The following is a 17,789-nucleotide window of genomic DNA, read 5'->3' on the forward strand; positions in this document are numbered from 1 at the left end:
CTCATTATTAATTAACTTATTACAGTTAATACTTCTTTGGTATTTTTAAAGTGCTTGTTAAGCCAAGGCATAGCTTTGGAATATCAACAGGTATGTGTACAGTACATTAGGTCTCAGGTGCTATGGAATGCCATGAGAAATTACATTACATCATGTAAACAATTGTGTTAGCCCCCTCATTTAAGTATTTTTGTTGCCTCTTTCTGCTGCAGGATCATGGTCATTATGAAAGCAGTGATGTACTGCTCATGAAAATGAGAATTAAAATCCCACTTTTGTGCCCTCTGGCTTTGCTTACAAACAATACTTTCCTGCTGCACTTGCTTGGCAGTGACTGGGCATTTGTGTCTAGTCAAAGGAGTTTGTTTGAACTTTAGAATATGTGAATATAAGTTGTTTTTGAATCGCTGCCCAGTATATTTTTAGCAGTGCATTTGTAGAAGCCTGCATCCCTTTGTGTAGATTGCTGGATGATTAACGACCCCTGAGGGTGAAGGAATTTGTTTCCATACAGACGGGACTGAGCTCCTGTTGTCAGATGTGATTTGTCTGGGAGCTCCCATGTTATTTCTGCTTTTGGAATCCCAATGGCCATGCAGTTCAGCTTAACTGCATTGCCAGGCCTGGCGTAGATGACTGGTGCTGGCTCACTGGTGATCCGGGGTGGATAGGCTATCACTATGACTGGGACATTCATAAGAGAGGTGCCATACTCTGTCACTGCCTTGCACAGGTAGGTGCCCCTGTCAAATACAGAAGCATTGCGCACAGTGAGCGAGCCATTCTCTAGGAGAGAGAAGCGACCTATGGCTTGAGGGCCATCTAGTACCATCCCATTGGGCAGTGTCCAGGAAATGTGTGCCCGAGGGTTTGGCTGGGTGACGCAGTGGAGCTGCAAAGTCTCTCCATTGATGATGCTCACCAGGTTGTTATACTGGTTGCTGATTTCTGGCTTGAGACCCACCTTCAGGAAGACCACCCTCTCCGCATAGCCACCTGGGTTCCTGGCCGTGCAGCGATAAGTCCCAGCATCCACTGCAGAGAGGCCACTGATGTGCAATTTCCCATCCCTCTTGTGGTAGAATCTCTGCAAGTGGCTGCCGCTCTGCAGCTCAGTGCCATTGGGAAGGATCCAAGATGTGCTGGGCTCAGGGTTCCCGTGCACTGAGCAGTTCAGATTGATACTGTGCCCAGCCGTGGCAGTGATCCTTTCATTGACCGGGTCCCGGAAGGTGGGTTTCTCCAAATGATCTGTGACCAGGAGCTGCACAATCAGCCTAGCCTCTCCCCCTTCGTTCCGCCCGATGCACACTAGCTGCACTGAGTCTGTCTGCCTCACCCCCCTGATGTCCAGGGTGCCATTGCGGTGCACAGTAATTCTGTTCCCATAGTAGGGAGAAGGCAGGATCACTCCTTCTGGGAAAGCCCATAAGATCCGTGGAGCTGGGATGCCTTCAGCTTTACAGTCAATAAGTTTCCGGCTCTCCCTCATGGCTGTCTCTCTCACAGATGTGATTGGGTTGGGATGCCCATTGATTCTGGGAGGCTGAACATTGACTTGGATCCAGACTATTTTCCTGTCTTCCCCAGCACTGTTCCGCACCACACAAGTATAATTGCCGCTGTCAGATCTTTGGGCCTTTTGGATGAGGAGGGTGCCATCCCCATACACTTGATATTTGTCAGACAGGAGAGGAATGGGCCTGTTGGTTGGAGAGAGCCATATCACTCTGGGGGTGGGCTCGCCTTTGGCTTCACAAGCCACAGTGACCACGTCTCCATAGGGTACATTAATAACAGAGTAGGTTTTGTTTCTGATAGTTGCAGGCTCAGCCACCACTTTGACCCGTATTCTCATCTCATCCTTCCCAATTTGGTTCTCAGCATAACAGGTGTAGTCCCCTTCCTCTCTCAGCCCCACATCATTGAAATACAGTGTCCCATTGTTAAAGACCACGTATCTCTTTGCTCGGTTTCCACTGTCGTCTGACTGCATGAAGGTGTTTATCATGCTGCCATCAGGGAGGCCCCAGGAGATCTCGGGGTTTGGCAGACCAGTGGCTACACAGTCGACTTTCAAGTCCCCACCATACATAACCTTGTGGTTATTCTCATTCTTGTGTTCTATTTTGGCAGGTCTCATCATCACGTTCACTTTGAGAACTACATAGTCATCTCCGATCTTATTGCGGGCCATACACAGATAGTCTCCTGCATCCTTATCCGTGACTGCATGGACAACCAAAGTCCCGTTGCCAAACACCTTGATTCTGGTCTCCAAGCTAATTTGGGGAAAGAAAAAAGAATGCAATATGAGCTTCAAAATCAGTTTTCATTATTTTATTATTTACTGTAACTCACAGAAAACCCCATTAAAAATTGCAGTGTTGCTACAGCTAGGTAATTAGAATGTACTAGAAATTTTAACCATTTTTTCACCAGAAAGAAAATACAAAAATCATTCTGTTCAGTTGCAACTAAACAATTCTTCTCTGAACTTAAATTTACCCATCTACTGAGTTAAGGATTTTTGATTTATTCTATTACTCTTTTAATGTAGAGTGCATCTACCATACTCTGTAATATTCAGACATGGTAAAACTGAGCATTAATTTATATATACATGCATCTACATACCCTAACTATGGGGAGAATGGAACGCTATACTCAAGTCAATTATGAACCAAAATGTGTTACTTCCTCCGGATTCCCATACAACCTTTTTAAACTTTCAGAACAATTTCAAGGAGTAAATTTTTATCAGTTATATATTTGTACACAAAATTAATCACCTTATAATGGATCTCATGATGGCTAAGGTAAGGAGAGAATTATTGTTACACAAACTATACAAAATGCCATTTTGTTGCTATAGCTAAAAGGTATAAAAATGTATTGTGGATAATACTCACAGCCTGCCCAAATATTAAATATGTCATCATGAAATAAACCATGATGAACTTGTTCATTAATCAGGAATGCTGTTGGCAAATAATCTGGCATTGTCAGGCAGAAAGCATGTTAATAGCAAAATATCTCTTATCACTCTGTCTGTGGACCTCAATGAATGATTGAGTGGCATTTTACATATCTGTGTGGGAAATTTATGTTTTGGGGAAAACATATCAGTGGTATTGCAAATTGTGAGACTGATTATTATAGTGGTAGTGTGATTTGATTTCATGAGCATTAGAGAGAGATTTCTCTTATAAGAACCTAAGTAGAGTTGAATTTGCACAGGTCTAGTTACAAGCCATTATTAATGCTAGAATGACTGTACTTATTTAAATAAATAATTGTAGGAAGTATTATTTCTTCAGCACTGAAATTGTGCTAAGGTCATTTCTGTCTAATGGGTCAAATAAACAAAATATAATGGCTCACAGTAAAATGGGTCTCATCTGATTGGGGCTGCGGGGGGGGGGGGGGAAGGGGAGACAGAGCATAACAGGAAAATGAAGTAAATGAAGTAAGTGTATACACCTAACTCCATGTAATCTCTTCTCCCTGATTCACACCCAGGGCTTGAAATGGGTCTGCCATGTGAGTGTCCTGCATAGAGTCATTCTCTCTCTCTGGTTCAATGAATAGTTATTTATTCATACAAAGTGGAAAGGCTCCAACAGGGGGAAAGGAGAGTAAGAGAGACAGACTCTATAGGCTGGTGGTTAGGACACTTGCCTGGGATGTTCCTATACTACCTGATTTGGAGCAGGGACTCAAACCGGAATCTCCCCCTTCCCAACTTAGTGCTCCAAACACTGGGTACTGGCTATTCTGGGGTGGATTTCTCTTCTATTTTTTTTTGCAAAAAAAAAATCAAAAAGGTCTCATTTTTGTTCCATAGCAAAATGAAAATAACTTCCAACCCCCCCAAATTTTAAATGACATACTTCTTTTCCAGCTAGACCTAGGTATTGGTGCAAGCATAAGAATTAGTGTAATGATATAAATGAACTGATTTACAGAAGTTCTGAGCATCCACGGCTCCTTTTGAGCTTGACCGAAGTTATGGGTGCTCAGCTAGGCCTATACATCTTCATGTGTACCAAACTAGACATTTTCAGTGATTTTTAACCCTATCATTGCACCATATATAGTATTTTCAATACCAGGAAAAATTACCAGTTTTGTAAAGATGTACCTAGATTTAATGTCCTACTTATTTTTTCCTGAACCTGTAATAGGCCAATGGAGGCTGTGGGGAAGCAGCGTGGGCCGAGGGATGTGCTGGCTGTTGCTTCCCAAAGCCCCCATTGGCCTGGAACGGTGAAACGTGGTCAGTGGGAGCTGCGATCAGCCAAACCTGCGGACGCTGCAGATAAACAAACCGTCCCGGCCCGCCAGCAGATTTCCCTGGGGGGCCACATGCCAAAGATTGCCAATCCCTGGTAAAAGGTAAAAGCAAACAAAAGACCAAATTTCATGGGGGGAGACCAGATTTCACGGTCCATGATGTGTTTTGCATGGCCATGAATTTGATAGGGCCCTAATCATAAATCTTTTACTGCCTGATTCTTTACTACCCTGGCAGTGTGACCATAATAGATTTAAATTGGATTTTTTTCCAGATTTTATTAGTGTCATTATTTTAAAATAGCTTTTGCTTTGGACTCTTCTCCTATCAAATCAAGTCAATAACAATACTCCTCTTTATTTCAATGGGCTTTGTATCAGCCTCATTGGAAGAATAATTTAAGCAGGCCACAGTGAATAGCAATCTACCTGTGCAGAGAATCAATCATCCTTTTTGAAGGCAGCCTCCATAATATCCGGGGCCAGGGATCCCCAGAAGCACTGCAGTCCAGATGCAGGGTGCTGCCGTAGGTTACATCTGTTCTCTGCGGAGAGCTCCAAGTGATCTTGGCATTTGACGACTGCTTCGTCACATAGAGCAGAACTGTTCTCCTGGCTGCCCCCACCATGTTAGCCGCGATGCACTCATAGCTCCCACTGTCCTTGGGGGAGACGTTCCGTATGTAAAGGGTTCCATTGGGGAAGACAAATAAATTCCCATTGACAAATTGGGAGGGTCGGATCTGGGTGCCATCAAAGAGCACCCAGCGGATGCTAGGGAGGGGTGCTGCTTTGGCAGTACAGTGAATGTGAATGTTGTGACCAAAGGGCAAGGAAATATTCTCCTGTTTTTCCTGATGGATCATTGGGGGTAACGCCGCAATGTGAAGCCTCACGGCTATGCTGTCCGCTCCTGCAGTGTTGCTAGCTATGCACTTGTACACTCCTCGGTCTGAAAACGTCACCTCCTTGATAGACAAAGTTCTATTTTCATGGAGCATTATCCTGCTCTCAGTGGTGGTTACTGTCTGCAATATCTTCCTGTCAGGTAAAATCCATGAAATATGTGGGCTTGGGATCCCATTGGCCTGGCACTCCATTGCTACCGTGTCTCCAAAATAAATAGTGGCATCTCTGTAGCGGGAAACTAGCATTTTGGGCTGCTGGGCTGTCACTGTCAACAGGACAATCATTTTATCGACACCATGCAGGTTCTGAGCAGTGCACAAGTACTGCCCACGGTCCTGGAGTTGAACATTTCGGATAATGAATGTGCCATTTTTCAAGACTTCAAACCGTTGTATCCTTGTGTTTGCTGTCATCAGAGCTCCTGGGAGGATAGGACGAAAGAAAGAAAATTGGAGAGTTTGTTCTTAAGACAGACAACATTGCACTGAAAGACATTTATAGAAACGTCTCTATTTACTGCATATTAACAATAATGAAGTAGAATCTAGGAGTGAAGATGAATGGGGAGAACAGACTCCCCAGTTAAGAATGATCTATATGGGCAAAATCTGATATATGCCTTCTGATATACTCCTGTGGCTTTAGTTTAAGAATTTGGCCCTGGAGTTTTTGTTGTCCAAACTAATCATCCAAAAAGTCCAAGACTTAAAAACAGTGGGAAAAGTTTCTCAGAGTACAATATACTCTTAATGCTTTGGGGGGGTCAATTAACCTCTTACATGATTTCCAGGAACATTTTACTGATATACCTAGACATATAACATAAAGAACTCTGAAGCACTCTCCTAACTAATCAGTTCCCCTAGGCTCCTCTAGCATAAATTCCAGTCTAGGAGAACATGCACACTTGGATGCCTGGATCTCTTAAAGACAAAGTGTTTTCTTTTGATACATTTCCCTCCTCCTCCTGCGTTTTACATTTTTTAGTGGGGGTAACTTTTAATGTTAAAAATTATAGTGCATTCACAGACTGATCCAAAGGGCAATGAAGCATTGATTTTGGATCAGGCCCTTAGAGTACCTTTTAGCAAAGGACCTAAAAGTCATTTTTATTTCAGAGTAGCAGAAAGTGGAGGTTTTTCTCATATCCATGTGCAGAAATGGGTAGCCTTAAAAAAGACTAAAATATCCTAGTGGTCCAAACTATTAACATGGATAAAAGTGTTATATAGTGTTTTGGATCATTACTGTACAATACTACTATATTTGTTTTAATATGGAAGTTACTGTATGTGTCCCCTTTTACAGCTATATGGCAGATCAAATGTTTAACTAACTTACCTGTGGAGACTTTTGTCCAAGTTACAAAGGGCTTGGGTTCTCCTACTACATCACATGGGATAACAGCATCTGTTTCAGCAAGGATGGATAAGCTCTGAGGACCTTTCGTGGTAATTTTAGGTCTTTCACCATGTGCCCTGAAGTTAGTTGAAGGTTGAATTACACCAGAATTATTTGGCATAATTCCTCCCAGTTTAGGCACAGATGGGACTTTTTGATTATTATAAAGTACACTTCTGAAGGACTGAGTGTTAGAGGATATTTGAGGTCTGATGCTTTGAGAGATGAATGATGGAAGAGTGCTCTTCAAAGTAGTTGTGGCTGGTGGTGTGGTACTTGAGTTGTGGAACAATGGAGCTACTGGAACAACTGTGGCCTTTAGAACAGTGCCTTGCATTGTAATCCCAGCAGATGAGACTTGGATGGCTTTCTTCTCATTTGTATTTACTGGAGGAAGTGGACTAGGCATCATTGGTTTAGGATTCACTCCTAAGTGTGAAAATGTTCTGGTTCTATTAAAGACAAAGGAGATTCCAGGGTTAGGGTAATATGGGATTCCTTGACTCGATAGTCTCCCAGCTGTGCCTCTGTTATCGGGAATATAGTTATTGCCAAAAACTCTGGAGTGAACATTGTATCTGTTTTGTCCCTGATTGCCAAATCTACCTGGAGCAAGTGGGATAGGTCTGTATAATGGAGTGGCTGTCGTTGTGGTGGTTGGCTCTGTTTGAGGAGCATAGGTTTTTCTGTCCTGTGTTGTGTGTGCAGCATATGCTGTTATCTCTGGTTTGTTGGTATAGTGGAGGGGCTGGTGAGTTATAAAATGATGAAACGATCCTTGTATTATGAGATATGGTGGCCTCTTTGTCCCCCTCACTGGAATATACTTTGGAGGTGCTACAGCCGGTTGCTGGTTAAAGATCGGTACCATTCCAGCTGACTGATGGGAAAAGTTTGGATTTAACAATAAACTATTGTTAGACCTAATAAGACCAAATGTCTCTTTAAATTGCTCTTGTTTGTGTTGTGCTTTAATCCTGTTTTGGTTTGAATAAGATGTGGAAAATACGTTTTGTCTTGTGCTGTGTGTGATTGTTGTACCATCAATTTCATCTCCTTTGGACTCTGGAAATCTTACTTGATTGAATGTGGTATTTTGCTTGGTAGAAGAATGAATAGACAAATGTAAAGTGCTTGAAACTGATGGGGGAGGAGCACCAGGTTTTGTAAATGGAACAAAGTCAATGGTTGCAACTGGAGATTCAGGTTTTTCAGTTGTGTATATAGCAATTTGATCATGATCAAATGCATGAGAGTTGGTTTCCTTCTTGTCCCAGGAAGATGATACTGTTTTTGTCCAAGTTTGTACAGGAACAATAATTGGTTTCTTGGTTTCTGTAGGTGTGAAAGGTTGAGATCTTGTTGTGCTGAAGGGAAAGGATACAGTCACAATTTCTGTTTGCTGAGGTGGTGTGGTTACTGTAGCTGTTTTTAAAGATTTTGAAGGCTTCTGAAGTTCATCTGAAATTGACAGGTCCTTAAAACTTTCCACTGTGCCAACAAGAGCACTTGAGTGCAGCACAGTGGAAGGTATTGGCTGAGATACTCTTGGGCTGATTCCATTCTCTCCAACTTTTGGAATGGAATCTTCTCGAAATTCTGGAGTCACTGAATAACCAGGGCTAAGCAGGCTATTAATGTACTCAGTGGAGACTGAACTGCTTGTTTTTTGTGCCTTACCATCTGTAACTTCATAACTTGTTTTAATGACATTTTCTTCAGACACATTAACTAGTGTATGGTACGTTGCGGTTGTCCTCTGATCTGGTTCTTGGGACAAATGTAACTCTGTAACAGAGGCTGTGTTAAGTCCACCATATGATGATGCAGTTGTGATAACTGTAGTCACAGGAAGTACCTGGGTTTCACCAGCATTAGAAAGCGTTGAATGTTTTGTTTCACGTAAAGAAGCAGTAGGCCTAAGTGAAAAAGCTGCCTCTGTGTCTCTGACTTTGGTCAACCTCTCTAATACATTTGCCTCTGTAACCAATGAAGAAATCATCTCTAAATGATTATATTTCTTAATTTGTATTTTAGCATCAGTTTTACAATCACCATCAACAACAGATCCAGGAGAACTTCTAGTAGCACCTTCTATTTTAGGTGTTTTTTGAATAACAAGCATCTCCTCTGTGGTAAAAGCAGGAGAAGGAATAGGTTTTGGTCTTTGTCGAAATCTGTTTGGTCTTAATCTCCTTCTCCCATAAGGTCTTCTTCTGGGATGCTGGGTAAGCAGTGTGTTAGAGGTAGTAGTCTTTCTAGAGGGAGTTGTAACCTCGGCCATAGTGGTCAGGTTGCCAAATGAAACAGCAGTTGTTATTGATTCTGTTTTTTTAAGAGGAGCAATGGTACTTGCCAGAGTGAATGTGGAGTCTGATTTTGGAACAGGCATATCTTCATGTGCAGCTCCTTCAGAGCTCCCATAGATGCTACTAGACACTCTTATCTGAGTCTCTATATCCTTGTTGGTCTCATTAACTGATGTGAAAACTTGAAACATTGTGCTTAAATCAATGTCTGTAATTTTAGTCTGATCTGTAGGTACCTCCCTGTGCTGATGCTTTACGACATTGCTCTCTCTAGTAACAAAATCCTTAAATGGAGAAGCAGAAGAAGAAATAGTAGTAGTGGCTATTAAATCTATATAGCTGATCTTATCACCCTGAGAAGGTGAGGAATTTATGGAATCCGCATCTACTTCATTGTGCTGTACATCTGTCTCCAAGGTGGTAGGGAGATTTACAACAGTCTGAGGTTCTGCAAGGACAGTAGCATGCCCTGGTAGCTCAGCAGAAGCGGAAGATTCCTCTGTGCTATACAGTGTTGTTGTAGCTGCATTTTCCACTGTGTGAAAACTGCTTTGAATATTGGGCAAGGTGTTTGTTTGTTCATCTAGTGGATCTTCAGTGACAGTGTTAATGCTTTCTTCTGCTACTGGTGAATAATCAGTCTTTACATCAGCATGCTGCTGATCATATGAGTGATGTGAGTGTAAAGTTGGAGAGACTGGAGTAAGGTACATAGACCACACAAAGGATGGTTCTACAGTGTATATACTTCCAGGTGTTCCTAAAGACTGGCGTTCTATGGAGGGCTCAGTTTCTGTGCTCATTAATGTGGGTTGAGCAGAAGTTGTTTGATCTGGGCTAAAATCTTGTGCTATAACGGTGGGGGAAACAGTGACTGAGAAGATCTTGTCCTCACCCAAGTGTGATACATCTGCAGAAGACTCTTCCCCATTGGCTGCATTCTCTAGAGAAGGCTTCTGGGGGGGACTGGCCATAGGAGAAGGAGCTGTAGTGGCTTTCTGCATGAGTGACGGCAATGTAGTCATTAACGAAGGGCCTGCTGCTGCTGTTGTTTTAGGAAGATTTTTCCCACGGACCTTTGCCAAAATGTCAGCCCAGTGTTGTGGATTAATCTTTTTGTTTGACATATTTATTCTTCTTCGAGATTCAAATACCCTACGGCCTTCAGCAACATTGCTGTCCTGCGTTCTATCTGTACCTTTCCATAACTTCATTTTTCTCCTGCCTTTCTTGTTTTTTTTAACCTGAACCTCAGGCATGAGGTCATTCTTTTGTTTAATGGATGCTTCACGGTCCTTCATATGGTTCTTTTTGTGCTGGGACTCAGCTGGGACTTCCACTCCTGATCCCCCTTCATCTTCTATCACCCCCCCTCTTCTTTTTCCGGAGGTTTTCAAACCTGGACGCTTCCTCATTTTTATCCTTTTGGATGATCTGTCAGATACCATCTTATTTACTGATACCCTAACAGCAAACTGATCTGATCCCTGCTGATTGACAGCCACACACCTGTAATACCCGCTGTCACTGACATGACTCTTTGGAATTAACAACGTGCCGTTGTGAGACACGTACCCTTTGGATGAGTTTGACAAATCATTAAGCAGATGGCTGTTTGGAAGGATCCAGCTCAGCTGTGCATCTGGTATGGCAATTGCACTGCAGGGCAAAACTATTGGGTCCCCTACATTTTTTTCAACCCTCATTACATCAGAGTCAGTGGGCTGAATGACTGGAGGCTGCACTAAAACTCTGTAGGCCATTCTGTCTGCATCATCTCTCACCTGGGCAACACAGTGGTACAAACCAGAATCAGTGTAACCCACTTTTTTGATCATTAACTGGCCGCTGCTGAGGATGGAAAACCTACTGTCTTTCTGATTAAATGGAGCTATCAGCTTACTCCCATCTGGCAACACCCACTGGATGAGAGGACTCTCTGATGCTCTCACATTGCATCTCAGCTGACAGTCTGAGCCTTCAATAACACTCTGGGCTGTCTTTGAGTTCTGAGGTTGCTCTATCATCACCCAGCTTCGTCTGTGCTGCCTTATGTCTTTCATCTGAATTGTTTGAGAAAACTGGGTAAAAAAAGACAGCACCACTTTTTTCCCTGTACTCTGGTGTCTATTTAATTGAATGTTTATCAGTGGTTGCATAACCCAGGCAGGTTCTGCAAGTATTTGAGCTTTGACACCCGTGTAATAAAGGGCATCATCATCTGAATCTTGCCGGTACTCATAACTTATTTTAGACTCTTTGCTGAGCATAAGTTCTCTTTGTAATTTAACAGGCACTTCGCTGTAATAAGCTATAAGTTTCCATAATTTTTCATAGTTTTCTCGTTTCATTGGGCATTCAAAATCGAGTGAAACTGTAGCATTGATATCAATTTCCTGAGGATTGATTTGGTTCCATTGAATTTTGTCAGAGTCTGTTGGTTTCTTGATTTCACAGTTTAAGTTCACTATGTTCCCATGCTCATCAGTCATATTAAGAGTAATGTTCCATGGAGATAGCTGAAACGCCTCCATAGGAAGTTCATAACTGTCCCTATCTTCCTCCTCATCAATGCTGTTGTTCTGTTTCAATTGGGATTGTATAATAGGTTTCTTACAGGAAAGATCTTTCAAGTGTTGAATATCTTGTTTCTGCAGTTGTTTGGGGCTGGTGCACTTAGGGCAGAGTTGACCTTCTTCATAAGCTTTATCCTTCTTGCACTTTAATACACCTGGAAGAAAAAAAAAAGATACATTCTAGAGACCAATACAGAATTCTGACATAGAATTCTAGCATTTTTTAGAGAGCTAAATGAATGTTGTAATAACACACATATCTTCAGCCAAATTTTCCAAAGTGGCCACTGATTCTGGGTGCCTTAGTTTCTAGATTTTCAACTTGATGCAACAAAGGGCCTGATTTTCAAAGTAGCTGAGCAACCATGGCTCTCACTGATTTTAATGAGAAGTTTGAATGCTCCAACCCTCTGAAAATCAGACTCCCATCTCTCGAGTTGGACACCCAGTTATCGAGGAATCTAAGGCCACTTTTTAAAATGTTACCTATATAGCACAAGTCAATTTTTCAAGTCTGTGTTTGTGCTGTGCCCACAAAAAGAGCATGCACACTTTTTCACACAAGCAAATGGGCATTTGCTTAAGCAGAGCAGATAAGCTGTGCCTAAGGACTTATTTACTTAAGTCTATCGAACAACGACAATTTGAAAAACAAGATTTTGTAAAGTTTGGCGTTTCATGTCTCCAATATTATGAAGATTCTTTTCTCTTGTAAATTGATGACAAAAATGGGAGCATACAAATGGATATGGTGAACATCTGTAGCATGCTTACACTAAGCTTTCAACATTATCATTGTGATTTATGTGACTGTTACAAACAGTCAAGGCCAAACTGTGGAAAATATCTAACATAGTTGAATGGTTACTTGGTTATTACATGTTTACAGCAACTTTATTAGGTTTACAAGTGGCATATTTAAAACAAGTTTTAAATGTTTTTTGCAAGTCATGCAAAGGTCTTTAGTCACAAACTTTTAAAAAAATATTTGTAGAGTTTACTTGAGAAATGTAGCACATATTCTTCATTCATCAAATGTTCCAGCAGATTATTTATAATTAGGCTGAAATGGAATCGTCAGGGATGCAGAGTAAAATAGTATACATAATTATTGAGGGAAAACAACACTTTTTTTAATTTATGCAGTTCCCCACACTGTGAGGGCTTGGGGTTTGTGTTCTACAAAAACATTTTATGCTTATTCCTCAATAATAATACTGTATTTATGCAAACCTTTCTACTCTATCTGCCATAACCCCTTTGCTCTGACTGATTTGTGTCCTTTCAAGCTATTTGCCAGCAACAAAAATGGCTTTATCAGCTTTTCCCTTCCTTCACCGGAAGCTAACAATCTTCACAATTTACATGAAGAAAAAGGGAAAAAAATACCAAACAGAAAAGAAAATGGGGCTGTTGAAGTTATGAAAGAGAAATCCTATTGCTTGCCAGGATCCTTCCCTCCATACAGGCTAGCAAGACCCTTGTCCTCAGACATATACTTGTATTCACATTATTTTGGTTAGTAGAATCCCAGCTTCCTCCAAATTCCATTTGGAAACTCAATGTAAACAGAATATATTGCAATTATTCTGGGTACAAGAGTCATGCTGACTTCTAGTGAGGGAGCAGGGGTGGGTGAATGAAATGGGTGAAATGAGGAAGGAAAATAAAGGATGACAATAGGATGAAGGAAGGAAGGGTCAAGAGAGTTTTAAAACTTTTTTTTATTTAAACAATGTATTGTTTGTCATTTTGACAGCCCTTTTATGTAAAGCTCTCCCCCACTTCCCATTCAAATTAAACTAAACTATTAATTATGATATTTTAAAAACTAATAAAGCCCCTTCAGCCTCAGAGTTTATTCAGCCCAGTGTTAGTTGTTGCCCCACAAAAAGGAAGCACCCTCAAATCTCAAATGACCATTTTAACAATATTTATGCCCATACCCTGGCATGTACAGAACTTCTAATGAAGTCAGTGAAGGATTTGTATAAAAATAACTAAACATAAAAGTTACATCTATTTGACAATCACAAGAATAACTTTCTTACTACATCCAAAAGTAGTTCCCAACACTAGCATGCTGGTTTAGAAAACAAAACTAATCGAATAAAAATTGTGGCAAACTATTACTGTGTAAGAAAAGAGTGCTTAACGCAGTGGTTGAGCCTAAATTAGTGCATGTGCAGAGGAAAGCTAATATCTATCAGGTAAAATAGGACAATTTAAAATAATTTGACACATCTACTGTGTGTTAAGGACAATTTATCAGACTATTAGAAGGCAAACTATCTAAATACAAAACTAAAGATAAATGCTTAAAATCATTTTAGTCCTGTTAGGTATCCCTCCCTCACAAGTCCAAAATAATAAAGTTCTACAACACAAAGATCTGTAACAATGTGACCCCCAACAAAGTGCTATAAGCTACACACTATATGAGGAAATCTACGCCACCAGAATCTGCTATGATTGATTACATCTGCTCAACCCGCTCCCAAGTGCTATAAATCTTTTGATTCACCTCAATGAAAGCAGCCCTCATACCTTGTCACTAACCCTGCCCAAACCTCTTCCATTGCATCAACCTTCCTGAGGAAAACAGTCCCTTCTTGATGCCCAGTCAGCTACAGCAACTCTTACAGTCTCCTATGAGTCCTCTACCTGTTCTTTTTCATGTTGGTATAACCCCAATCCCACACTTATATGAGTCCCTAACCTAGCTGACCCTTCCCAGTGCTGCAACCTTCTTGATCCTCCTCATAAGACTTCCAACTTCTGGTCTTCTTTTCTTCTTCCCTGAGATGAGGTTTGCCTGGGTGTGACTGTCCTCCCAATCCATTCTCGGAAATGGCCTTTAATTTCCTCTGTGTTAACTGCAGCTGAATTCGTTGCAACAAAGCCAGCTCCTTGGCTCCTGCACCATGGATAGATCTTATTTCTCTATTAATAGTGTGCTCTACCACCTTTTTATTCCAATTCCAATTTTCAGAAATCATGCTTTTTAACTCAGTTGTGACCATGATTCCCTCATGTATAAACAGATTTTTTGCCTGAGATTCATAATTATTTCTCCATCACATTATTTTTTGGAATGTTTCTTGTTTGCGAGATAGTGGAAAAAATAGAGCAGTCCTTAGGAATTCACAATATATAAGCAGTACAGCCAAGAGAATAACCAATGGTTTCATGTGCCCAGCAGAAGAAGGGCATATTACTGGAATGTTGTCACTATAATGAATAGAATAATCATTGATCATTTCTCACCTCCAGACTTCTTATCCCATTCCAGGAGCCATTTCAAGCTGCAGTCACAGGACCAGGGATTCCCATGAAGGTAAAGATTCTCCAGGAGTGGCATTCCTTGAAACATCCCTGCAGGCAGTGTCCTAATGATATTTTCAGACAGATAGAGGTGTTTTACTGTTGACAGTCTGAAATAATCCAGGAATGTAAATGTTGAAAATGTGTTGGGATGAAGCTGCTGGAGTAAGTTTCCTTCCAAATGGAGCAATCTCAGAGAAGTTAACCCATTAAAAGCATTTGGGTGGATGAATTCAATTCTGTTGTGGTCCATGTGCAATCTCATTAAGCTTGAAAGTCCTTGGAAAGTTTGGCCTGTTAGAACTTTCAGCTTGTTGTAGCTAATTTTGAATACCTAAAAAAGAAATACCTAATAGTGAAACAGAGAGCAGAGTAACAGAATAACATCAGCCATTAATGGACATTATTAATCATGATATTATTGTAATTAAAAAGTTTTCAATATATTTGGAACAAAAATGGATAACCTATTGGACAATAAACAAAACATTAAAGAAACCTACTTATTTCAGTCTTTTATCATTGTATAACTTGTAATTTATTATATTTAGAAACACCTTAGTATTACCTGTAGAGACATGAGATCTTTTAAAGCCCCATTGGGTATATTTTGGATGTCATTTCCATGAATCATGAGCAATTCCAGTTTAGTAAGTCCTGAAAATGAGTTTTCAGATATGGACTGTATGCTATTAAACCTGGGGAAAAAAACACAACATATTCAGTTATATTTATGCATGACAGACTCTCATGGATTGCTAAGGCTAAATTAATAGAACCTGACTTTCTAGGAAACATTGGATGCATCCTAAAATATGCAGTTAAAGGACCAAATGTTTCAGTAAACATTTTTATAAGGCCAAGTATACTTAGCCCATATTTACATTATGTATTTTTAACTCAATTTGTGCTAGTTTAGCCATAATTTAAAGTAAAAGCAAATGGGAGTTTAAATTCTAAGAGAAGTCAGTTAGTACATTTTTCCATGGAATTCTCATTATGGGAATGGTATAAGTTAATGGCATGTTGCCAGCCTATGACGGTATGGAGACTGGCAAACTACCGCAGTATTGCCAATAGCAGGATTGCCAACAAAGCAACTAACAATAAACAAATGAAGCTTTGTGAAGAGGACTATTTGAAAATAAACATTTGCCAAGCAGTTCCTGAATCGAAAAACCACAGTTACTAGCTCAACTGCTTGCCCTACTGTTACCACGTGCTACTGGATATTTAACTACTGACATAAAATCCAGATACTCATCTTCCAGTTGCAAAATTATTTGAGCTTTCTTTTGAGAAGTAAGGGAGACAGAATTTGCTATTTGAAAACAACTCATTTCAGCTTTTTGAACTGACACGTAAGGTTCCATTTGCCAACTTGGGTGCCTTAAATTAGGATGCCCAGTTCTGCATTTGGGCACACAAATGCCAAATGCAGGAATATCCAGTGCTGACCAGGAACTCTAAATTAGGCACCCAAGTTTTAAAATTGGATTTTTCATGCTTTCTAATGCTGTAATGCATTATTTTTCAGGAAAAGCAGAATATCAGGAGCATGGAGGAGATACATTTAGATACTGAGATGTATGGTTTTGATGAATTTGCTAAAGATTTCATGCTTTTTTAAAAGACATTTTTAGACCTTTTATAGGGGGCAAATTAATTATATATTTTGTACCTTCTATTTCTTGATTTCAAAATCATCCATTTCCATTTGGAAAATAATATTTTCTTCCTAAATCTATTGTTTTAATGATACTTATGAAGAAAACTTTCCAGTCTGAAAACAAATGCAACAGCAAACATGCATAAACTTTACTCCCTAGCACAAACATTATTTGCACTAATGAAAAGCTAACTTTAAAGCATAGCAAAGACCATTGTAATGCTACCATTAAATACGTCACTTTTAAAAGAAAAACTCATCTGCTGGGTTAACGTTTTCAAAAATGACTACATGGATTATAATGTCCCATTTTCAACAGTGAATTAGGGCTCAACTTTTAAAGGTGTTTAGGTGCCTAAAGATGCAGATAGGTGCCCATGTGGGATTTTCAAAAGCACCTAAAGAAATTGAGTTGCCTAACTGCCACTGAAATCAATGTCCAGATTAAAAATATGACTCAAGTACCTAAAACACTTTTGAAAATGGATCTTGGGCCCCATAAGTCACATAAGTGCTTTTGAAAAATGTATTCTTGATCTAAAGGGCCAAATTTTCAGCCAGGAGTGTCTGAGTTTTGCCCACAAAAAGTGTGTGCACAAATAGCTAATAATGCAAGAGAAACACATTCGGTGGGCATGAAACAAATAATTGCTTACACAAATGTATATTTGTATACTCAAGTATATGTGCAAAAGGGTACTTAACTATTTTGTGCTTGTACATATGGACTCTGCATATGCAATTCACTGTTTTAATGGGTGCACTGTCTGCAAGCTCAATTTCGAGGCCAATGATGAAAAATTTAGCTCAGTGTGCCTTTAACAGTTTTTAATAGAAAATGCCATTACAATGAGCAGATGGATCATATTATTATTATTAAACATTTGTCTAGCACCAGGGTTTTACATGGAAGTTTATAGAAATAAAAAGACATGATCCCTGCTCTGGAGAACTTAAAATCTAAAGTGGACAAACATAGGAAATACTGAGAAGTAAAGAGAAGGAAAGGGATGAGAATTGAACAAATACAGAGATTGGGACCATATGTTGTGCATGCATCTTGAAAGTCCAGACAATTGCATTTGAGAATAAGGCCTGGTCTACACTATAGATTAGTCTAAACTAAAATGTACCTCCCACTGATGTAACTCACCTACCATACCAATTGAATAACTCCACCTCCTCAAGAGGAGTAGCGCTTGGGTCGATGTAGTTAGGTTGACACAGTGTCAGTGTAGACACTGTGTTGTTTACATTGATTGCTGCTGCCTTTCAGAAGCCATCCCACAATACCTCACACTGACA

The 17,789-nt window shown here is 40.2% G+C and overlaps 1 protein-coding gene across 2 annotated transcripts in view; it reads right to left on the reverse strand.

Annotated features, from left to right (window-relative positions):
• Positions 1-287: 287 nt before the first annotated feature.
• Positions 288-17,789, reverse strand: part of LOC112113626 (matrix-remodeling-associated protein 5) — a 32,793-nt gene continuing 15,291 nt past the window's right edge. For both annotated transcript variants that reach the window (XM_024209979.3, XM_024209978.3), the window contains 5 exons: positions 15,384-15,513; positions 14,759-15,149; positions 6,547-11,646; positions 4,726-5,626; positions 288-2,282 (listed from right to left, as the gene is read on the reverse strand). In XM_024209979.3, the coding sequence (XP_024065747.1) occupies positions 374-2,282; positions 4,726-5,626; positions 6,547-11,646; positions 14,759-15,149; positions 15,384-15,513 (8,431 nt within the window). In that variant the 3' untranslated portion in view covers positions 288-373. The remainder of the gene's footprint in view (positions 2,283-4,725; positions 5,627-6,546; positions 11,647-14,758; positions 15,150-15,383; positions 15,514-17,789) is intronic.

The sequence above is a fragment of the Terrapene carolina genome, unplaced genomic scaffold (assembly GCF_002925995.2).
Source record: "Terrapene carolina triunguis isolate 2854851 unplaced genomic scaffold, T_m_triunguis-2.0 Scaffold23, whole genome shotgun sequence".
Lineage (NCBI taxonomy): Eukaryota > Metazoa > Chordata > Testudines > Emydidae > Terrapene > Terrapene triunguis.